Source organism: Pteropus alecto, unplaced genomic scaffold, assembly GCF_000325575.1.
Source record: "Pteropus alecto unplaced genomic scaffold, ASM32557v1 scaffold61, whole genome shotgun sequence".
Classification (NCBI taxonomy): Eukaryota; Metazoa; Chordata; class Mammalia; order Chiroptera; family Pteropodidae; genus Pteropus; species Pteropus alecto.
In genome coordinates this window covers 20,130,762-20,156,056 of record NW_006434835.1, presented here as the reverse complement: position 1 = coordinate 20,156,056, position 25,295 = coordinate 20,130,762, and the positions used below count along the sequence as shown (strand labels likewise).

The following is a 25,295-nucleotide window of genomic DNA, read 5'->3' as shown; positions in this document are numbered from 1 at the left end:
GCTATCCTTTTGATATTAATAAGTTTGACCTAAAATAGCACTATCAAGGAAGGAGGTAAAAATAAGTTGATATTTATTGATGTCTACCATGTCTCAGACAGATTCTATGCTAAGTACTTTGTATACAATATTTAATCCTCTTAAAAAAATGTTTGAAGCAGGTATTACTAACCCTATTTTACATGTTAAACATCTTGCTAAAGCTAGAAACAACAGCTAGAAAGAAGAAGAATCTGGCAAAAAGTAGTTATTCTTGAAATAATTTCAACTTTCATGATTTGTAACTCTATAGACTTAATAGAATAAAATCTTCCTTCACATTTTTAATGTGATTTGTCAGGAGTCTCCTATCTAAAACCTACTCTAATGTCTGCTTCATTAGAATCAAACCAACACTTGTAGCAATCCAGTTACAAAAAAATGCAATGCCTCAAAGTATATGAGGCACTAAATGACCACCTTTGAGCGGTCAGTCCTGTTCCAGTAGCTCGAGTGTTTGTTATCTGGGTCTGTTCTTGTTATTTGGGAGAGTTTTCAAAGTATATGATCTATACCTAAAATCTCAGTGAATTTGCTCATTATTGCATCAAAAAGAATAACTGATTTATGTAACAACTGAGGGAGGATAAAGGACATATAAGTAAGTACTATATTTTAATTACGGTTTAAATTTAGATCCTTAAACACACCCAACTCCAAACTTTACCATCACCTGGCCTTAATACATGACACTTTCATAACTAATTTCACTTGTGCTATCTGACGTATTAAAATGAGACACATAAAACATAAGCCAGTTTTTCTACTGTTACCTGTGCCATCAGCTTTTGATTATTAGGGTGGCATGAAATGCACTGCAGAAAGAATGCAACAGTTGCATTCTCAATCGCTGTCCTCTGTTGAGTAGTCAATCCTGTTGTAGTAGCTGAAGAAAGAGAAGCTGATCTTGAACTGGTCTGTTGTGCACCTAAATTATGTCCTCCAGAAGTAGACCCAGAGTGACACAATAAAAACAGGAGTGCTGTCCATAGTGGATTGACTTCAGACCCACCAAGCCAGTCTTTCATAATATGGCTATTGCCAACTTCTGTCAAAAACCTAAGAACAGGAGCAACCAGGTCTGCTGTGATAGGCATCTTATTACATTGCTGTGGAACATGATGCCGCCTGAGTTTGTCCTGGGAAGCATCTATTGACTGAGCGATGCTTTCTGAGTAAGAAATGTGACTAAAGCAGAAATTAGCCAGACTCCTCACAAGAAGAGAAGGCAAACCTGAGTCCAATAATTGTTTGATAGCTTCTGGAGATTGAGAAGAAGCAGCAAGGGTTGCCAGATGTGATTCAGTTAGTGCAAGAGGCGCTTGTGCATTTTTAGAATCATCTGTTAAAGATGAACTAAGGTCTTGCTTTTTGCTATCATCTGTCATGGACAGTCTGTGGTGACATTGCATTGGAGGAGGAGTAATTCCCATCCAGCCCATGAGCAAAGAAAAATAACTTGGGTGTATGTGACACATTGAGCAAAGTAGACTGTCAACAGCTTTCTTCAAAACCATATTGCAGGGAAGAGACATGGACCAATTAAAAAGTAACCTAGGGGAATAAAACATACCATGTTAACAAGCATATATATATTTTTAGAAAGACCTCACTATTCCAAATATTTCTATTAGAGATCAATCTATATTCTGATGAAAATTATAGTTTATTTGAAATAAATACCATTACATTATAACATGATTTCAAGAAGACTGCTTGTGATATACATTATTTAAGTATTTACGTAAACTGGAAGTTAGACTTTTAAAATGAGTACAGAAAACCAAGGGATCTATATTACAGTGCTTCTACTATTCTCTGTGTGACCTCAAAAAAGTCACATAAAGAAACAATGAAAAATTATACCAAGGAAATGTTTAGATCAAATTTGATATGACTGATGGCTTAAATTATGTTTGCAAATCAAAAACTATCAGTGAGTTTCACTAATTAGTGATGTGTTATGCCAACTGGTAGAGCCAAATATGAAAATAACAGAGTAGAAGGCAAAAGGCCAAAGCTTCTGAGTAATGGAGCTCTCCAGAAATAAATATAATGTTCTGCTACAAACTTCGCAGTTATCAGGAAGCAAGTTCAGCAAAGCCTTAGCTGAGTATGGTGAAGAAAATGTGGGTAGTGGAAACTACTTATCAGAACAATCATAATAGGTTTTTAAAAAGTAATGAACGAAATGTAAAAACTGTCTGAAGTAGTTTTTCAAAATTTCTGTCTATACTTTTCCTCCACAGTTGCATATTGGACAAAGAATCTGATGGATAAATTTCCAAACAAGATAAACACTAAGAACTGCAGAAGCACACACATTAACAATTATATTTAACCCAATAAGCATATAAAATAGTTTCATCCAGTGAAAACCAAAGTAATCTAGTACTGGGGGGGCGGTGGGGGGGCGGGAAGATTTCACAAATCATACTTACTCAAAGAGGTCTCGATCCAGTAGTGCTGGTAAATCATACTCTACAAGCAGTTCATAACTATGCCACAGAATTGCTGCTACACAGTGCAAATGAGAAGGAGATGGCATCAGAAGACCATACTCTATTGCTGAAGAGTTAGGGCACATGTAGCTCATCCTGCCACTTCTCTTCATAGCAGCCACTCTTGCAGAATCACTGACCCATTTTAACAAGGCCTGAATTCTTAAAAGAAGAAAATGTATTCAAATAACCAATTATACCGCAACTGACATTTAATATAAACATCACACTGCATGCAAGCAATGTGTTTACTGAAAATAATATACTAATTGTTCTTGATAATTTCAATCTAAAATAAGAGTGAAAAAAACATATGAGCGTAAAAGGATATAGGAGTTCTATTTTTCCAATAACCTTACCAACCAGTCTTAACATGAAAATGTTTGAGATAACACAACTATAATTCAACAAATAAACACTGATGAATTCTTACCTAATTTTTAACAAAATACATAAATATCTAGAATTATGGGCTATACAGCTTAACCGACCCTTCTTCTAAATTTTCTCTCATAACAAATCCATACATCCGAGAGCAGTAATCTAGGGCTAATTTTTCATTGTGCAAAATCTCACACAATACAGCATGTTTCAAACCTCTGACCTCCATCCACTAAATACAAGTAGCAGCCACCCACCTTCCTTAACTCTGAAAACAGAGTATAGTCCCAACATATGTATTTTCACAAGTGCCACTCTACCCTCAATACCCCGGAGCTGGGAATCACTGAGAGCAAAAGAACCTTTAAAGCAACAATGCTTTGGAGTTTGTATTAAACAACAACAACAACAACAACAAAAAGGTATAAGAGTCATTGTCAAGTTCTTAAAACACTATATTTGTCTTTGTTTACTTTCAAATTTCTATTTTAAACCTCCAGATTCTTTGCTTCCGGGTAAGGAAGATATATAATACTACTTAATCCTCTCTCTACAGTGAAGGACAGAAGGATAAAAATAGTACTCTTTAAATTTCATGTAATAGGAAATAATGACAAGTCAGAGAAAAAGAAGGAAGATGAGGCAGTTAAAGAAGAGTAGCATTTTCTCAGTCCACAGAAGCTAACAGTCTTGTCATTAACTTCAATTCTGAAACTCTGAAACATTTAAGTTTTATTAAATATAATTTTCTTCTTATGATAAAAACTATTAAAACTTGAATAATCATAAGAGATTTCAAGAAACCTGTTCTAGAAAAGTAATTAACACTAACTAAAAATGTTTTTTTAACTTTATTAACCATTACAATTCAACTTTGGCACAAATTCCTATTTACTCTGTCAAAAAATATTCCAATTTATTTTTAAGTATAATACGATTATAGTTTATATAAAGCAAAAGGCTTAATGAAAAAGAAGTCAGCCTATTTTGTATTTTGAAACCATCACGCTGAAACTAAATTTCTTTGTTAAACATCATTTAAATATTTTTAATCAAGAGAACATAAAAGCAACTAGCCTAAAATAAGTGAAAGCTATTATATTATCAGTGATTAAATAATTTTTTTCCCAGATGCCTTTACTGCCTGGTGCTCTATCCCATACCCCCAAGAGTGACCTATGTAAATCTTCCCTGTGAGTGACACTGCGCTGTCTCCTCAACCCTGAGGGCAAAAAGTCAAAGTTAATTAACTTTGTCTCTCTAGGATCTAGCACAGTGCCATGCATACAGCAGCTACTTAGTAAATACCTACAAAATGAATAAGTGCCTGCCAAAAATTAATCATTTGTCAATTTATGAAGCAAGAAATAAAATATCAAATCATTAAATTTAAATATAAATTAACCAAAATATTAAAGGGTAACGTAAGTCAAGAAACAATCTCTAGCGCAAGGATTATTTATATTCACTCTATAAGTATGTTCTTCTGACACAGATGACAGACATAAAACTAGAGAATGCCAAAGCATCACTCAAATATTTATCATCAATAACATGTTTCAAAAATACTTGGAACTCTTATCAGTTTGAAAGCAGAAGACATTAAGAAAGAACTACATTAAACAAAAGAAAAAAAGAAATGGGACTACATCAAACTAAAATGTTTCCATCACATATAAAGATTTCATCACAACATGGTTCACATAAAAATATATTTAATGTTTTATTCTATTCCATTCCATTCCTCAGAAGCGATAATGATTAAGAATTATATTTAAGTTAAAATTTGCTTAAAACATGTCCAAATATATGAAAAGCATACAGGTATATATACAATATAATAAACAGTCTTAACTTTTATAAAATGATCTAAGGAGAAAGTATTACAAATAACATTCTCTATATGCTATTGCGCGAATATGTGAACTTAATTTAAAAATGAGATCATTACATACCTGTCTTTTGTTCCAGGATCCTGAGTTGTTCCAAGCTGGTAAAGAATATCTATCGTAGAGTCAGAAGAGAGTCCATTCAGTCTTCCAAAAAGTAAAGGGCTATTCAAATCTTGCACAAAGAATCAAAAGAAAAGGTTTGCTAAATAAGCAAATGGGATAGGAAGATTTGCTCAATTTAATTTTAAATTATTCATTAAAAGTAACTCTTCTGTACAAACTGGTTGTTACAAAATGGTCATGGGGATATAAAGTACCACATAAAATGGTCATGGGGATATAATGTACTGCATAGGAAACATTGTCTATAATTTTGTTATAGCTAGGTGGGTACTAGACTAAACATGGGGATCACTTCGTAAATTATATAAATGTCTAACCACCATGCTGCACACCTGAAACTAATATAAAATAATACTGAATGTAAACTGTAATTTAAAAAATTTCTTAAATAAAAATGGAAAATAAATACTTTCGTAAATTCCAACAACAAAAACAAATTCCCAAAATAAGGAAGCTGTATAGAAGTTAATTCCAGAAATAATTAATCACAAATATCACACTGTTCAACTACAAAAATTAAAATTAAAGTTAACTGTCACCTGTAGGATCACTGCCTGATGCTGCACAATTTCTCAGTAGAATGTCTATAAGCTTCAGGCCAATTCTAGTGGACTGCAGTCCTATCTTTACAAGCACGACCTCAATGTTGGGTGAATGCATTCCACAGTATGGGGACATCAATAAGGCAGCACAAGTCTGTAGCAGATTAGCAGTGGGTGCAGCTGCACTTGCCATCATTCCTTCCAGATCACTTATGTGAGTAAGGCAATGATGTAATAACCGTAACCATCCAATACTGAAATACACAACACAAAGTGGCTTATATGGTAAGTTTAAGTAGCTCAAATTATTTCAGTATAAAACAAAACTTCTTAAAGATCAGCATGCTGTTTCATTAACATGCATCAATCTATGTAAAAAATTAAAAGTTTTAGAATAGTGTAATGTCGATAAAGACTTAAACAGCAAGTTTCCTCTCTGACATAACAAATAAAAGTACTTACGTGTTAACAGCATTCGGGAACAATGACTTGCTTTTTTGAAAAATTAGTCAGGAAATGATTTTATATATATACACATATTTATATTTATAAATACTAACCGCATAGGATTACAGACTTGCAAAAATGCAAAGTCTTAGCAGCTTAAGAATTAAAAAAACAATATCCTAAACTTTTTTAATCAAGCAAAACTTTTAATAAAATTCATCTATAAAATTTTCAGCCACCAAAATCTACAAGAATGTAAATTTAAGAATATTTAAAATCTACAAGAATATAAATTTAAGAATATAGGTCCATATTTGTTTGGTTTGTAAGGTTTGACTCTAACCCTTCTGCTGACTGGCACTTAGGAATTGCCATATAAGTATAGCTGCCTGGTTTATATGGTCAGTTCGTATGGTTCAGATGTATTCTTATATTAGACTCCAATCCAAATAACTGAAACCCGTATCTACTTATACTACACTGTAGATCATTTCAAGATTAAACACTCATAAATCTCAATTTTAAATAGCCTCAGGGTTCTGCTTCTACAGAATTGTCTTTAATATACTTAAATTATGCTATTATATAGATACTAATGGAACAAAAAACAACTTAAACCGTAAAAAAGAAACCACAAAATAATTTTACGAATGAGAAATAAACATACCTTGTTTTAGATACCTGATCTTCAGATGGAAGAAAGGGATTATTAACTGTTGCTGAAGAAGTGGTACCAAAAGCAGTGAGGCCCAGTAACTTAATCTGTGAAAGGCCTAATGTGCTGGCATCTCGTGGACGATGGAGTCTAAGGCAGACAGCAGAGGCCACTTCAGCTTTTACGAGCTGAATTTTTATGTAGGTGAGACCACTTGTGACAACAGGAGTGGACAAAGGCAGCATATTTACTCCATCTGCACTTACTTCAACAGACACTGAGGATGGGCAGGCTGTAAGAAGAGAAAAATCAAACAATTACTAAAGAAAAAGTAAACTAGACTTCATAAGTTAGTGGAAATCCCAGTAAAGTGGACATCCCAGATGAGTTTCTGCTCCTCTTATAGTATAACCTTTCTAAAAATTCTTTTGAATTCTTCACCTTGAAAAGTTATAACAATACTCAGTGAAAAAGCATCAAATAAATGATACTCAAAATATTAGAAATAAAATCAAATACTTAAAATATTACAAAGTATTATAATTAAAAAATTCTTTACAGATGTAATTAATTATCTTACAGTGGGGGTGGGAGGCATACACAAATAAATCTATGCTAACTTCACATAATAGGGCTAGAACAGAGGACCAGGCTGGAAAAACTAAGAATGCTATTCACAGGTGTATAAACTAACTCATTTAGACTTAATGCTATAGTTTAATAAATTTGGGGAAGAAAAAAGGCAAAATAGTATTAACTGGAATATATCTGTTTGGATTTCATTAAACATCCTATTTATTTGAGGAGAACAGCCATGACCTTTCATTTCATGGGAAATTATTTGGCGGTAATAGTGAATACTATGCTAAAATCATCAAAATTAAGAAATCTGGAAATCATGTCTAAGTATAAAGCTGTTTGCTGTACATTTTTTCATTGTTAAATGTTCCTACATCATAGTTTATTATTATGATATGTCTTTACAAAAAATATTACTCACTTGCAAGAGATGCAAGGTGAGGCTGGATATGTATCTCTTTAAGAAGTACTGCTGCAGGAAGGTGAATGGTAAGGTCACACCAAGCCTCCTCTGGCAGAAAGATGTAGGACCAAGCGGCAGAGCGAGCTCTTCTATGGGGTGGTGTGGCTTGCAAAAGCACCTCAGCTGGTTGGGCAGTAGGACTGCTAGATGTGATTGTACCTACAGAAGATATTTTGAATAAAATAAAACCAAAGAATCCCAATAAAGCATCAAGAACTAATCAAATCATAATTACACTAGAAATATCCGTTAAAAATGTGAAGATTTGATACTATGAATGTACTTGGTACATTTAGCATGATTTGCCACAATATTCACAACACATCAGTTCATCCAGTAAACTGGCAAAGTGACAAGTTCATTTTTAACTGCTGCCTAATTTATTTATACTCGCATGTCAAATGAAAATATCGTAACAAATACAGCATAATTCCCAAATGACTTAAGTAAAAAGCAATGTCCAATAGTCTTCACTCTGAAAGTAATCACTTTTATTCTAAGTTGTCAATGCTCATGAGTTAGAAATATGAAAAAGAAAGAGAAAGAAAAAAGAAAAAACTATGTAAACTGGAAAAAGGATTAACTATCTAATCCTGAAGCTTCTTAAAGAGAAAACACTCCTCAAAATAAGGAACAAGTTCTCTAAAACTAACATTTACAATGAAAACTGACATAATTTGCTATTTAGTTTCTTAAATGGTACTTTAAACTCAAAAAGAAATTTTACTGCTAAAGAACTACTAATCAGCATGTTTCAAAACCACCACTTTTAAATCAACTGTTTTTAATTAAAATGGTGATATTATAACATGATCAACTTACTTCGACAACTATTTTCGCTTCATTAAAACATAAATTACATAAATAATAAACTACATAAATTTATAACAGTAAGGTTTAAAATCTCTTCTTACCCAGGGGTGCGAAGTTATGGATCCCTTCTGCATTGTCAGGCTCAGAAGCTAGTATTCTTGTTTTCAAAGTGCTGTCAACAGCTTTATTTGGACCACAGTCAAGAAATTTCATGATAGTTGATACCATACTTCTTGCAGTGTTTACAATAGCCCTTGTACTAGTAACCATATTGTTGCAAATGAGCTGAACACCACCTAAATTTACAAATAGTAAATGAAAATTATCTTAAAACAGATGGTTTGACATCAAATCAACTTTCACTGAAGACTACAAAAATAAGAACATTAAGTATATCAAGTGATTATAGTTAAATGATAATTTTTGGTTTTTTATCTTACCCATATCATGGAATGCTTTCAAGGCATCACTAGTATCCAATACTCTCAAAATAAACCACAACAATGGTTCAGATAACTGGCAAGTAGCAAGAGACCCCTAAAAACAATACATGTATAATATTAAAATAGTGATTATTAATTTCCTATGAATTAGGACAACCAAACTTCATACAGAATATTCTTTTATAATTATAAAATGACAGCCTTAATCTAAGTCACTAAACCCCAAAAATCTATCAAAATGTCTTACCTGAATCAAAAAGGAAGTAAAGGCTCCTCTCTGAATTCTGAGCTAATTTTTTACGCATCTGTTTTTACCTATCATTTCTACCTTAAATTAATGTGCATTGATTTTGTTTTCCACTAAACACTAATTTCATTTAAAAATTAATCTTCCTCAAACATCTTTGTGTCTTCCAGTGGAGAAATATATAAACATGTAATAAATATTTTTTTAAATAATTACATTCACATATAAAACATTTCTTAAAAATCTGTTTCAAAGCTGCATTTGAAAAAAAAATGGTAAATGGACTAGAAGTTAAAATAAGCACGCTGGGTGTACAGCCATGCCACAGTGAATGTGCCCGATCTCGTCGGACCTCGGAAGCTAAGCAGGGTCAGGCCTGGTTAGTACTTAGATGGGAGACCACCCTGGAAAACCAGGAGCTGTAGGAGGTTTTTTTGTTCTGTTTTAAATAAAAAAATAAAATAAGCACACTTGTTCCTAAAATTTCATTTCTTAAAAGCGAAATATAAAAAGCAGCAATATTCTAAACAATCTTTCTTTTAAAATTACCCTAATCCCTTTTAATTGAAAGGAAACTAAATAGCCAACATAAACTTGAAAAAAATATTCGTTAAATTTTCCTATATAATATCTATATACAACATTTTGGTATTCGGCTATGCTATTTTTGGGGAAAAGGAAAGAGCTAAGCAGGACAATGGAAAAAAATCTAAAATTTAAGAATATGTTAAATGTTTTATTCTTATAAAACTGTGGTCCTCTTTGACAATAGCACTTACAAGAAACTTTACTCTCCATCTTCTATTAATAATCGATAATCCTAATCTGCTGATGTTGTTCATTTTCTAGTATATAACATGAAAACTCTGCCTCTGTCTTATAAATAATTCTCTACTCTCATTACTAAAAACAAATTACTGCAACTATTGCTAGAATGAACTTACTTGTCTGCCCATATATCCACAGGCCATGTAGGTTAAAATTGGCTGCAGCATCATGTGGACTGTAGAAGCTTTTTTACTAAGGGTTGTCAGTATGGTAAATAATCCATCCCCAACTGATATGGCATCTAACCCACCATGAAAGTTTTCATGTTTGGTGAGATGTAATCCACTTGCCCCTAGTTTAAATAAAAAGATTACACATTTTTTAAAAAAGTATATTTTTACTAACCAATAATAATTAAAACAGGCTTAATGGCCATTTTTTCCAAAACCACTGAAGGACGGGTAAATTAATAGCTATCTGTGTGTGTGTGTATACACACATATGTATATACCTAGAAATCAAAAAAATATCTACCATAACATTCAATAGAGCATGTATTTTTGGTTATCTGACTTATACATGAGATATCTCTATTGTTAGTAACAATAAAAAGTTTTGTTATATGACTGAGGAACATAATCCTAAATATTAGGACAATATTTGATATTGTCATATGACTATACTTATAAACATGTAATAAAAAAAAATGACTATTTCCCTTACGCAAGAAATACTAACAAGCAAAATACATCAAGAATAGGTTTTGTCACAATTTACAACAGTTCAATTACTTAAAAAAATTAACACTATATATTAGCTTTTAAAAAGAAAAGTTAATTAACAATATATAAATTTTACATTGATATATGTGTCAAAGAAACTGCCATGCCTTAAATAAAATTTTATATTTTACTTTTTAAGAAAATGTGAATAAATCTTACTGGTTCCCTAAAACAAAATTTGATATGAAATTCTTCATCTTTAAAACATTAGAGAGAAAAAGGGGAGGAGGGAGACAGATGGGGTAAAAAGGGTTAATATGTGGTGACGTTAAAGAATTAAAAAAAATAAGAAACGTTAGAGATAAGTGGCTATAAATTATAGTACCTGTTTTATGGTACTGATATTTTTTCTTAATTTAATTGACATTATTTTGTTAGTATTTTCCAATTAAAAAAAATTTACTTTAAATTTTTCAATATTTTAATTTCATTATTGAGTGAAGCCACTCTATAATTTTCCACTGATAAAAAATCATACATGCTAAGTTAACAATAAAGTACCTCTACTCTATAAAGTCAAAAGAAAATGAATTCATATACTGCAAAAGAAAAGAGATATAGTACCAGAAACAAGTTATAAAATTAATATTCTCAATACGTACCAATTATCATCGCCATGGCACTACTATTACACAGGCCCAGAGCAGACAAAATCTGGCTCATAATCTGTTGGTTGGCTAACACTAAATCAGCGACATATGCAGGTGATCCTTGAATACTACTACTGCTTCCATTACCATCTTTGCCTCCTGAGACTTTTTCTTCATCTGAAACACTGTCTGTCGTATTGGTGGTCACAGACACTCTTGCACTGTATTCCCTATTGCCCGAAAGAGGCAGCTGTACTAAAATGTTAACCAGTTTTAACAAATCAAACATAAGTTGATCTCTTGTCATTTCTCCACAAACTGCTTTTGCATCACCTGGACGAATAAGGTTGGCAAAGAGTCCCCCAAAGCATGCTCGAGCACCCACTGAGCTATCTGATCCACTTCGAGACATCACTTTGTCAGAGCAAGTGATATAGTGGTGCACTAAAAAGGTGACAGACTCTATCACAGCAGAAATAGTACTAACTGAAACGACTTCAAAGTTCTGCTCCAGAGTAAATTCTAAGAGCTTTACTTGGGCATCAAGAGGTCCTTGGCCTGTCTGGAAGGCACCCCTGCAGAAAAAGAAAAAGAATGAAAAATTAACCCATTTAGAAATATTCTGAAAGAAGTTAATTACAAATTACAAAAAAAGTCAAATAATTAATGCTTAGTATTCAATATTTCATTTGTAGCAAATGGGTTTCATCTCTTCCTAAGTCCTTCTTGTTCTTGCCTACTTTATACAAAATCAAAAATGACCCTTCCAAATAGAAAACTAAATGACAAGTAAATCAAAGGAGTGATTCTGAAGCTACAGACGAAAATATTTAAATATCACAAGGCATTCCTCGTAATGAAATGAGCTCTGTAATATCCGCGAATGTTGCTATTTTTAACATTCCCTACTGATTTTGGTTTTTGAAAATTAAGTCAATCATATGACTCTTATGCATCAAATTTAAATGGCCTCAACTTCTGCTTATGCCTAAGATATAGAAAGCTGGGAAGATCATCACCCCCAATCTAACAAAAAGAAAAAGCCAAATTAACTATAAAATCATAATTTTTCTTGAACCCATCAGATTGCTGAGGTCAAAGAGTACCAAAAAGCCTGAAATACATGAAAACACAGGCTCTTCCATGGATATAGAATATAAGCATTGGCTTTCCTGCGGCAGAATTTAGTAAAAAGAGATGCTAGCAATATACAAATGTGTAAGAAGAATTCCGCTAAAATATTTAACAAACTGCTCAACACAGGAAACACAGGGTACACAAGAGCGAAAACACAGAAAACTTGAAGTTCACACCCATTCACAGGCACCCTCCCTCACCCCCAACACTTTGCCCTATGCAACACTATGCATCAATTCTATGTGGCTGCTTCTGAGTCATATACTTTATAATAAACCAGTAATCATAAATAAAGTATTTTTCCTGAGTTCTGTGAGTCATCTCAATGGATTATCAAACATGAGGAGGGGCTTGTGAGAACCCCTTAATTTGTAGCCAAATCAGATATAAGTGTGAGTAACCTGGGGACCTGGGCCTTTGCAATTAAACCTGTGAATCTGATGCTAACTTTGGGTAGTGTCAGAATAGGACTGAATTGTAGGACACCAACTGATGTCAGATAAGAGAAATGGTACTGAAGAGACACCATGTATTTGGTGTCCGAGAAAAAAAAACCTCAAATACCATGAGCTGTTTCCTGCCACTGCAGAGAAGGAAATGCTCTCCTGCTGAGACCAAAAGCTGATGATTGAGCAAGAACATTAGAAACAAGTCCCCTGTACCTTACCTAACCCCTATTGAAGCAGAGGTAACTAGATCAATTTGAAGCTGATCTAACGCTAAAAATAACCACAGCAACAACAAAACCCAAACCCAGCTCAATTTCCAAAAAGAGTAACTTAAAACCTCACACTAATAACCCTAGAAGAGGCTTATTCCTTTCCAGGCAAAAGTAATATTTACTTTAGTGTCTAAAAGATATGTTTATCTAAAGCGAAAAATTGTAGGAATGTATTATATGTTTACAGCACGTGTAAAAGTAAACATGACAACTATGTCACAAAATGGAAGAAATTGGAAATATATTTTTGTACAATCCTGTCATATATTAAAAATATTGGAAATACACTGTAAAGTTCTGACATTATATGTGAGTTAAGGTATTTGAAGGGAGACTGTGATAAAATAAAGATGTATATTGTAAAGCTAGGGCAAACACTATAGTCAAAACTTTTTAGTTATAAATAATAAGCCAATTTTGGAAACAAAGTGACATCCTCAAAAAAACCACATAATCCAAAAGTAGGCCGAAAAATATTTTTTAAAAGGGAACAAAGAATAGATTAAATAAACAGAAAAGTGGCAAAGTGATTGATTTTTGTGCACTATATTAATATTATTCAATGTAAAGTGTTCTAAACAGATCAATTAGGAGACAGATACTATCAAATACTTATATGAGAAAAGATGAATAAAATTACTACTAATAATATTTCTACTTGTGAAAGACTGAATGTTTTCCCAGTGAGAGTGAGAAAATACAAGAACAAATTTTACCATTTCAGCTGAACATCACATTGGAGGTGCTAACCAGGACAACTGGGGAAAAGGGAGACATACACAATGGAAAGGAAGAAATAAGACTATTTTCACTGATCACATAACTGCATAAAAAGAAAAATCTCAAAGAGGCTAAAATTCTTCACAAATTGATGCTCAGACTGACAATCAAAATCCAGCAGGTTTTTTTTGCAGGGGGGCAGAGCGGGGGGCGGGTAAGGGGAATCAATAAGCTGATTTTAAAATTTATATGGAAAAGCAAAGGAGCTAAGGATAGCCAAAACAACTCTGAAAAAAGAACAAAGTTGGAAAATCCACAATACCAGATGTCAAGAAAAATATAAAAGTACTAAAGCAATTTGGTATTGTAAAATGGACACAAACATCGATTGTAAAGAAGAGAGTCCAAAAATAAAGAACAAATATGGTCGACTGATTTTTGAAAAGGGTACAAAGGGAATTCAATTAAAAAAGAAGTCTTTTTCGCAAACAGTATAGGAACAACTGGCTACCCACGGGGAAAACGAACAAACACACACAAACTTTGACCCAAATGCAAAATTTAACTCAACATAAACCTAGATATAAAACCTAAAACCATAATATTTCTAGAAGAAAACACAGGGGACCATCTGTACTACACTGGGTTATGCAAGCATTTTTTATGACACAAAAATAATAATAAGGAAAAAGTTGACAAGACAATCTAAATTAAAAACTGCTTTTTGATACTGTTAAGAAAAAGAAAACATGATCCACAGAGTGATAGTAAATATGTGCAAAATACTCAACAGATAGTTTAAAACTGAATGCCCTCTTCATATTAAAACTAGGTATTTATTTACAATCTCTATTATTAATTTAACTAAAGAGCTGCTGGTTAATTAATTAGGATTCTAGAAACTTTCTTAAAAACATACAAAAGAAACAAAACTAAAAGCCTTCTTGGGGCAGAACCTTATTGACACAATTAAAGAAATTTATTGGGTGTGTGTAGAGTGGAAGGGAGTGGAAGAATAGCTGAAAAAAAATACCTAATTATTTTTTAAGGAATGTACACCTATAAATACATCCACTTAAAAAAAATAGTATGTAACTAAATTAAAAAGACTAACATTTCTATAAGAAATATTAGTCAATGTATTGAATTTTAATATGAAAACTTTTCCTATTACACAACTCTACATGGATAGAACTAAACTAAAGCCTATGTCTAATGACTATGTTTAGAGGTCTGAGATAGTGTTTTTAAAGACCCTAGTTGAAATAAAAGTAAAATAAATAGTGACTGATTTTTGCTTGTCAGCTAATTTTATATATATCATCCAAAATCTCACAAAATCCTCACGTTAGTTTTCCAAATACATGAATGCAAATTATAATGCATGCCCTTGGTTTTGTGAATCTACACCTTCTTACTCCTGTTCTCCACTATGTATATACTACAAAAGAGCTCAACTACAAACACATTAGTGTATTAAGAAGGAATAAAGGGGGAAGAAAACACAAATGAGGACAGTAGCTAAGAGAAAAAATTTTCTGTAGCTATGAAAGCATATCTCCATATAAATTCTGCACATTAATTTTTGTACTAGGTATGGGTAATTTTCAGTTTTATAAAAAAAAAACTTATGAATAAATCATTTGTTTAAGTAAAATTTTATTAATTACACCTTTTAAAAAATTTCTAATACTTTAAAATTTTTAAAGAAAAGAATCATGTGATTGTAAATAATTTTAATGATTCCCTAATATAAATATTTTCTTAAATTTTAAATTCATTGGCATTTCCAGAATGAAATTAAATAATAAAGATAGTAAACAGCACCTTTAACTTATTCCTGATTTAATGGGAATTCTTAAAATATTCAAACATGCCAGTTTGGTTTGTTCATCATCTAGTATTTTTGTAACTTTAAATAAGATGATACTGTTTACATTGCATTAAAAGTTTTTATCAGAAAGAAATGCTGGATTTTATGAAATGTCTTAAAGTATGATAAAAATGATTCTCTAATACAATATGTATTATATGATACTATTCTTGCATTTTAAGAACCAACTCATCATGGTCAAAATTTATTCTTTTAACATAGTGCCACAGATTTTGAAAATAAATTTATTTAGGGTTTCTACATGAGATTAGTATATAATTTTCTTTTTTAAGCTATCTTTTCCAGGTTCTCTTACCACATATTGGGTTTCAAACGAAAACGATGGTAGCTTTAATTCTCAATCTGCATTCTAGAACACTTTAAACAGCTTCAAGTAAATTTTACTAAAAGGTTATAATAAGTAATCTATGAAAACATTAAAAGCAAACAAATATTTATATTCTTTTCATAATAGAGATATAGTTCAGGATCTGGTAGAGCCATAATGAAATAAAATGAAACAAATCTGAAAACACATTAATAAAACCTTCCCCTTTAATCCTAATATCCTCCTGTTTATCTGTTCCCAAATATACCTCAAACTATGGTAAGGGAAAGTTTATATGGAGGATTACATATTACTTATACATCAAGAATATATGTGAATTTACCTTTCTGTTGAAAGTATATGAATTAGCTTGAGCAAAAATTCACTGAATATCTGAGGACATGTTGAAGAAAGATGCACTTGTAATCGGGTAAGAAATTCCTGCATAGCTTGTGTAGCAGTTGGACCAACCTAAAGAGAAATGAAATTTCACTGAAAGCTGCTTACTGATACTATTTACAGAATTTTTAATTTAAAAAGTTAAATCAAATGCTATGTTGTTGTAAATTTTCGTATGAAGAACAAAAATATTAACAGTGATAGGAAACCAATTAATTTTTTAAGTCTTGATATTTAAACTGAAAATTATAAATCTATTAATAATCTTTTCCATTATAAATAACTTATATTAGGTTTATTTAATTCAATATAAAAAGATTCACTTGAATTACAAAAAATATCTTTATAATACTTTCAAAAGTACGAAGAACTTACACACTGATTTTCACAAACCACTCGATTAATTATCCCATTTCAAAACAAAAAAACTCAGACTCAGAAGTTAAATAATCCAAAAAGTCATGCTTCTAATGACCAGCACAGCAAATGCTGAATTGGATGAAAAAAAAAAACACAAAACTACAAAAAAACTAAAAACCCTAAAGCTAAAAACAAACTTGTACCAATTCATAAAAAACTGCTTTCCCAGACTATCTATCTCATCAATAAAAGAAATGACAGTGAAAATCACATTAAATAACTTGAAGATTTAGAATGTTTTGTTAACACCTCTACATATTATTTTATTCCATCCTGATTTGGTATGATCATAAAACACTGGAAGAGTTTTGGAAAAATAAAATAAAATTTAATTCTCCGTAATATTTTAAAGTTAGATAAACTTAACCGTTAATACAGAGCATAACAATCATAACATTTGTAACCAAACTTCCTATATAAAAGCAAGATATCCAAGAAAAGCTTTATTTTCAATACCTTACTCTGCCTTTTTTTAAAAAAACAAAAAAAAAAAAGGAGGAAAAACACTGTTTTATATAGTGGCATGTTCCCTGACACCTAGGTCTAATACTAACTAGTTGTATAACTAAGGTTAAGGCAGACAATGCATGTTTCCTCATACGTGAAATAATGGAAGCTGGAATCAGTGATGCCAGGAATCTTCACATTTCAAATTCATGCAATCCTTATACATAATAATCACTTGATAACCTACCTGCCCTTACGCAAACTCTGGTCCAATCTAACTACAAGCAGTTCCTTCTTTCTCACTTTTTTTCCTTATCTCATTTATTGTGATCTAAAAAGTTAAAGTATATTCAGTATGATAGTATTGACTAAATAAATGTATCCACCAGAATTTAAGCTGCAAGAAAGCAGACCTGGTTTTATATCAGACTTATAACCCTAGCACCTAGAATAGTACATAGATCTAACACATAGCTAAAAATTAAGAGATAACCTTGTAAAATAATTGTTAATAACTTCCATCAAAAAGATGCTATGAACACCAAATATATTTTCATACGAAATTAAATACAATAAAGTGGAAGTATTTGAAAAAGTGGTACGATATAACAAGAAATTAAAATGATATAAAGGAAAGTTGTAGTAAGACTAAATGTTTATAAACTCTGATATGTCTTATTTTTTCATTAAATAAAATATTCAATATTACAAAATGATTAAGTTACATGAATTGTCAATCCTGATAGTAGAGGTCATTAAACATAATACAACATCTTTAAAACTTTAATTCCCTAATTTCTTAAAAGCTTCCCTGACTTTCAAGTAAGTATCTATTTAGAATATCTTGTATGATACAAAATCAATGCCAAAAATCCAAGAGAAAACTTAGTATCTGCTTTAATTCTGTTTCAGCTATTATTATAATAAATAATTCAAAACATTTTATTACATTATACATAAAATGTTATCATTTAATATTGTCGGAATAACAACTTTATATATTTAGGTGCATTAAAGTTTCTCTTTACAAACATGCTTACTGTACAGTCTTGGCCTATTACTGGTTTTAAAAGTCATGTTACCTGTGGACTGTGTTGATTTGTTCCATGGGGACTGGTGCCAGAAAGAAATTTCACTAAAACATGAATCAGGTTTGGATCTGAAACCAACAGATGGGCAGTACTCTCCTGAGTTCCAATGGCATTGCTGGAACCAGCTATAAAACATTATGAAAATGATTTTAAAAAATGGACCTTAAAACAATAAATATGCAGTATTTAAAACATCTTTTAGTTTCAAATAAAACTCACCTATTCCTGGGTGTTATAATTTATTAAAAGGGTCTGAATCTCTACAGTATTGACTGAGTTGGACTCATTTCTCTGTTGTCACCTACTGCAGATCTCCTGCCTCTCTCCTTTTATTGTAAAGAATACCAGTTTTATATGTATCTTATTCAGTATACAGTCAAGTGGAAAAGAAATAAGTGCTTACTGTCATTTCGGTGAACCTATTATCTCCCTCTTCCAGAAATAGTCAGAAATCCACTTTTCAGGTAAATTTATCCCAGTTTTCTATGATAAACTGAGAAAAAAACTATATACTCCTTATTTTATTTTTATTTTTTCTCCCTCTTTTTAACTCCTCCCCCACCTTTCACCCCTGACCTATGGATGTTGCCGTTTCCCCTTAAGAATTGGATTTCTGAAGGCGGGGCATCTCCTCCCACATGCTCACCGCGCACGCCTGGGGCCTGGTGCACCCGGGGTATGGTCCATGGCTCCACCTGGGGCGCGAACCCAGGACCTTCTGCATGTAAAGCAGAAGTGCTAACCACTACACTATGGAGCTGCCCCAAAAAAAGTATATATTCTTGCATGTCAACTGTATAAAGGTTGTACAATGTTAACTAATATACAGATGATACACCAGTTTTCTGAACTGAACAAGATATTCTTTGAATTAAATCTATCTTCAGTATTATCTAGTAATGCTTTTGAACACATATTTGGAAAATATACTCCAAATAAAATATGGAATTTTGATGCTAAGTAATGATTTTAACTAATACCTTCGTCAATGTTACAGAGCCTTCTTATTTAATGAAGTCTAAATAGAATGGGAACGAAACCCACCCACCTGTTGTCATGACCTACAAGTGGAATGAAGATTTCATTTCACAAAAGGCTAGTGCTTGCTCTCTAATATGAACTAATCCTTAACTCACAACAACCTCAAGAATGCCAGATAAACATGAAAAGTAAAATGGATACTACTAAAGAAAATAATGTAGGAGAGTATCTTCCTGACTCTGGGATACAGAAAGCCGCAGAAAGCACTAAAAAGTTCTTCTGAGGAAGTTCAAAATTATTGTACTATCTTAAATGGGAAAAAAGGGAGTGGGGTAAGGAAAGAACAAAATGTAATAGGACATCAGAACTTGAGAAAAAGCAATTATGTTCAGTAAATATAGATTTCAGATGTGAAAAACAAAAACCGAGGAATCCAGTTATATATGTTCATAGATAGTATAATGAATTAATCATTTTAAATGCAAAGGTACTTTAAAAGTGTAACCAAAACATAGATTAAATATTTGACTTTGTATTCTAAAAGTAACCAATTTTATTTTAATTATTATTAAGTTTTTAGAAGGTAAAGATATGATCCGAACTTGTGCTAGGAGATATATGACAACATTTATATTATCAAAGTAAACAGGCACAAAAGATACAATATACAAGAACAAATTCAGAAGAAACATTCAAATGAGAAATTCAATCATTTTCATAATTATATCACTTCTGTGAAAAAGTTTTTTAAAGAATCTGATAGCAAGAATAATAAGGTGTATGTGAGAGATTTAAAGAAATAAATAGATTTAAAAGAATAAATTTCTGAACTTACGATTAAGCTGCATGTTTGTCATGAGCGTCAGACTATGAAGCACAAGGCACCATGTCCGGAGCAAAGTATTGGGATACCAAGCTAACACCGTGAGAAAGCTAGTTATTGATGCTATGTGGGGAAAAAAAAGGGGGAGGGAGATTTTTATTTAGAAAAAGCAAATGTTTACAAAGAATTAAAAATAAAAAGAATGAATTTTAAAATGTCATTATTTCTTTACATCGACTCACTACCAATTGTCCTCAAAATATACAAATGAGGAGTTCCCCATTAAATATAACGAAAGCATTAAGGCTCAATAACATTCTATGGTAAGTATAAAGCTCAACCCATGATACATAAATTAACGTGTTAATCTCAATAAATTTGTTGTCCTTTCCAAAGTACAGGCATTTCTACTGCAAAACAATTTGTTTTTACTAAATATCCTCATATTTTGCAACACTCAAAATGGAAAATAATAGGGCATACTGAAAAAATCAGGGATGGGCAGACCAATCAAAACCAATGCAACTTCACAAAAGCATAAATTAAAACAGTAATTAGGTCACTTGCAACGCCCAGATAAGACAATAGCATATAAAAGGAAGTTTCTTCTTATGGAAGTATTTCAGCTAATAAATAAGGAATGACAGAACTAGACTATCTTCACATTGAAACCTCTAGTGAATTGTTAATGAGTTTAGGCATTAAACATCAGTGCCCACTAACATCATAAAGAGACACAACATATGAAATTGCCTTTAAAAAAAACAACAAAACTTCAAATAAGATTAAGCTCCAATTTACTTCAATTTACAACTGTCAATTCATAGAAAATATAGAGGACATCATGGAGATATAATCACTAAAACACAGGACCCTGGAACTCCTAGAAAAGATAACAACCAAACTTCTTTGACAAATGACTTGACAAGGGGATAAAAAAGACACGAAGGGAATGATACAGATTAAGAAGAATTTAAGAAACACAATTATAATGCATAGATCTTATACGGATCCTATTTCAAATTTAAAAAATTTTTAAGAGTTGAGACAACAAGAAATTTGAATACTGACCAGATATCTGATGATAGTAAGGAATAATTAACTTTCTAACTACTCTTGTTTAATATTTTTCACAACAAAGTTAAACATAGCGTTGAGAAAAAATTTATAATAACAACTATTAAAACAGTGGAAGAGATAGAAACTGATTAAAGTTAGGCTGGTTCTTGCTGAAACAATGCAGATGTAAGTGGGACCATGAGCCAGGGTAGCTGTCATTAAGGATGGTAGACAGGCCATGTGAGAGCCATGTAAATAAAGGATGCCCTTTTCTAGGGAGAAAGCACCACGAATAGATTGTTTTCATGTCTTAAAATATAAATAAAACAGACTCCTGTAGCCAGATTTGAATGCTAGTTCTAGTCCTGTTGAGGATATTCTAGTCACTATTTCCACATTCTTGAATTTATCAAGAAAAAAATGAACTAACACAACTTTTACAGGAAATAACATCCTTTCCAATTTATAATTCCTCCTAGAAGCAAATTCACATTTTTTAAAATCACCAGTTGCAACAGAACGGCCTATGACCAAGACAATAGCTTAAGGGAATACAACATAAAGATTAATAGAACATTACCAATTTTAGTTACACACAGGCATAAGATAATACGAACCACAAAATAAGGGTTTTCTGTTCTTTCCTTCCAATTATCAAGTCAGTATATAAAAAACTTTTTTTCACTGAAACATTATAACCCTTATAAAAAAGTATATATTAACCTAATCATTACTTTTAGCTTATTATTTATGCTATATTAATTTTCCTTCTAATAAATCTTACCTTGATTTAATGAAATGACAGGTATCCGATTAGCATTATATAAAAAAATGTCTGCTCCATTCTCTTTGCCTCCAGATGAACTAGAATTCAGGCTCAATGTGAGCCACAATTGTAGAAGTGATTCCAACTGAAAAAGAATGAAAATTGACAGGAAAAAAGATGTGTCTATTATACTATGAAATACTATTTAAACAAAATCTTATGTATGAATCCTAATGATTATGACCAAATAATTTTTCTATTAAATACTCTGGTTACTTCGATTCAGCTGACAAGCAAACACATCTTAAAATTGTTAATGAAACAAAATTTAATTTAATTAAAATGTCTAATTTAACTACTATAAAGGTCTGTACAAATTAAAAGAGGTGATTCAGGTCTTTACAAGTGTATTTTATTTGTTTATTCATTTATTTTTTTACAAGTGAATTTTAAACTATAATATATACAGTTGACCCTTGAACAACACAGAACTGTGCAGGTCCACATATATGTGGATTTTTTTTTAGATAAACATACACAGTACTGTAAATGTATTTTCCTTATGATTTTCTTAGTAACACTTCCTTTTCTCTAGCTTATTTTATTGTAAGAATGAAGTATGTAACACACATAATATACAAAATATGTGTTGACTATGTTATCAGTAAGGATCCTGGTCAACAGTAGACAATTATTAGTTAAGTTTTAGGGCATTCAAAAATTATATTTGAATTTTCAACTGCGCAGAGGATCAGCACGCCATCCCGTGTTGTTCAAGGGTCAACTAAAATTGGATCTACAAAAGTAAAGCTTAAAATCATAAAAATGATACACAATCTATCACTGAGAAGCTGTGGTTATCAAAGTATCTCTAATATTTTTCCATCTAACATGATAAAGACAATCATCCTTGGCGGGTTGTGAGTGGTCTCCCCAGTTATTTTAAGTAGGCTGGCAATAATGCCTAAAAATACACCATTTCCCCTGATGTCATACCTGAACATGATGGACTTGAAGCATGGAAAAAAGTTTGTTGAAACAAACATTTAACATTGGGACAGATGATAACTGTATAATAAGCTGGGTGGATTGGTTCGCTGCTTGTAAACCCCCTAGAAGTGAATCATCTGTTCCAGTGGGAGACTGTGATACTGAAAATTAAACACAATTATGATTTTAACATACACAAAGCATCAAGAGAAATGTTAACTAGCTATTACTATGTATAGATAAGTGAAGATAATTTTCTAAAAAATTAAAATTGCATTCTTTAAAATAGTTCATTGTTATTATTATTTGAAAACTTGTTTTTACCACATTACTTGAAAGTCAAAAAGACAATCAACAGAAAGAAACTCCCACGTTCATAGGCTTCTCCACCAAGGAAAAAGAACCTTACTTACTAGCCATTTTTATTTTCAATTTTTTCCTATTTAAAAAAGGAAAATAAAAGTGAGATAAAGAAGAATCTTGACTAATTCTTAAGAAGGTAGTTTTAGAATAAACTAGACTCTTATCCATTGATTCTTAACCCTGACTGCATATTAAGTTACCTGGGAAGCATTCCAAAATCCTGATGCCCAGGTCACACATCAAACTAAATAAATAAGTATAATTCATGAGGAGAATGAAAAATATAGGGACTCTCTAAGAGCAGTTTTTCATATATTTAGAAAGTTATCACATTAAAAGGGGGGACAGAGTTCTGTATAGGACAATAATCAAAAGACAGAATATATTAAAAGAAGCAAATACAAACTACAAAAAGATCTTCAAATAAAAGATTTTTTTAAATGGCTAACAAAGAAAAGAACTACTTTAGACAGTATTGAGCTGTTTGTGGTCATAGAAAGGCTGACCCAACAAAAAGTATCCCCATACTACATAGGAGAAAACATACAACAATATTAGTGTACCAATACTAAGATTGGAGAACGCTAGTCCACTACTATTTTTTGTTTTTCTGTATCTTCTAGTAAGGCAAGAAAGACAGACTCCAAACTGAAAGAATTCTATTTAACACAGGAAGATCTAAAAACCTGAAAAAGATCGTGAATTCCCCTTTGTAGGAAAAGAACATGGTGCTCTTCCTAGGTTCTAACTAGTATCTCTAACCTGTTAATCACCCTATACCCATAGAGGATAAAGTCATTCATAGTCCTACAAAAAATAAAAAAATATTACCGTCTTCTCAGCATAACTCTTCAATCTTTGTCTTTGAGAGAAAGGTTGCTATCTAAGCTGTACTTAGCAGACAGATCTACTCAAGTCTAGCACTATATATACATCAAGGGTCAGCAAACCATAGCCTGATAGCCATATCTGGCAGGCCATCTGATTCTGCAGCACAGTTTCTATGACAGCCATGCCTATTTATTCATTGTCTACGGCTGCTTTATTGCTACAAAGTCAGATTTGTATAGCTGCAACACACATCACATGGCTCAGAAAGCCTCAAATATGTACTATCCGGTCCTTTATTAAAAAAAGTTTGCCTTCTTTTGCTGAGGATAATTAGGTTGTAAATCTTCTCAATTCTACAGTTCATTTAGGCCCATTTGGCTGTCATCCTTACCTAGACCTTCGATTCTAGTCTTTAAAGATAATAAATGTTACAATTTTTTAAAAAGCATACTTTATCAGAAATCTAAATATAATGCAATGAATTCGCAGGCAGCTACAGCCTTCCCAAGGAATTTCATTAACCTCACAACACCACAATAACAAAAACCACTCAGATTTTAAATTGAATTGTAGAGTACTATGTGGAGGTATTTTGCTCCACTGTTTCGGTTTGTTAATCTTTTACCTTATTTCTCAACTTGCTACTAACTTAGCGAGGGAGAGGTACTATATACTTAGCCCAATCAGACTCATACCAGACATGGAACTGAAAAATCGGTCCTAGCTGAGCACATCTTAAAATAATCAAGAGATAAATTATTTATTGCAATACTCTAAGAATGATCATTTTTACTTACATGTAGGAGATGTATTTGTTAATGCCTGTAAAATGGAATCTGCTTCCAAGGTAGACATCATTTTCAACATAAGTTCTGCTTGCTGTTCAAGTCCAACTTCTAGGCGAGCATCTAAGGCTATAAAAAGCAATTAAAAGATAAAAAAGCTATTTGATAATTGCTTCTCATGTCATACTTCCTATAATACAATGTTGACATCCAAACCCAAAATAGGGTGAGGAATGTATCCCTCACATAAGAACAACTAGCATGGGTTATCACAGCCACAGCAGATAATAACACCT

The 25,295-nt window shown here is 32.0% G+C and overlaps 1 protein-coding gene and 1 pseudogene across 12 annotated transcripts in view; one reads left to right on the top strand and one right to left on the bottom strand.

Annotated features, from left to right (window-relative positions):
- Positions 1-25,295, bottom strand: part of BIRC6 (baculoviral IAP repeat containing 6) — a 189,398-nt gene that overhangs the window by 65,738 nt on the left and 98,365 nt on the right. For all 12 annotated transcript variants that reach the window (XR_003045851.1, XM_025045690.1, XM_025045688.1 and 9 more), the window contains 16 exons: positions 25,012-25,128; positions 23,027-23,181; positions 22,049-22,175; positions 20,218-20,328; positions 18,393-18,526; positions 16,388-16,515; positions 11,278-11,840; positions 10,070-10,245; positions 8,876-8,972; positions 8,537-8,731; positions 7,581-7,781; positions 6,593-6,872; positions 5,476-5,732; positions 4,877-4,985; positions 2,481-2,702; positions 813-1,593 (listed from right to left, as the gene is read on the bottom strand). Coding sequence is in view for 11 of the 12 variants with exons in the window: in XM_025045690.1 (XP_024901458.1) it covers positions 813-1,593; positions 2,481-2,702; positions 4,877-4,985; positions 5,476-5,732; positions 6,593-6,872; positions 7,581-7,781; positions 8,537-8,731; positions 8,876-8,972; positions 10,070-10,245; positions 11,278-11,840; positions 16,388-16,515; positions 18,393-18,526; positions 20,218-20,328; positions 22,049-22,175; positions 23,027-23,181; positions 25,012-25,128 (3,653 nt within the window). In the remaining variant the exon portion in view is untranslated. The remainder of the gene's footprint in view (positions 1-812; positions 1,594-2,480; positions 2,703-4,876; positions 4,986-5,475; positions 5,733-6,592; positions 6,873-7,580; positions 7,782-8,536; positions 8,732-8,875; positions 8,973-10,069; positions 10,246-11,277; positions 11,841-16,387; positions 16,516-18,392; positions 18,527-20,217; positions 20,329-22,048; positions 22,176-23,026; positions 23,182-25,011; positions 25,129-25,295) is intronic.
- Positions 9,435-9,553, top strand: LOC112478604 (annotated as a pseudogene).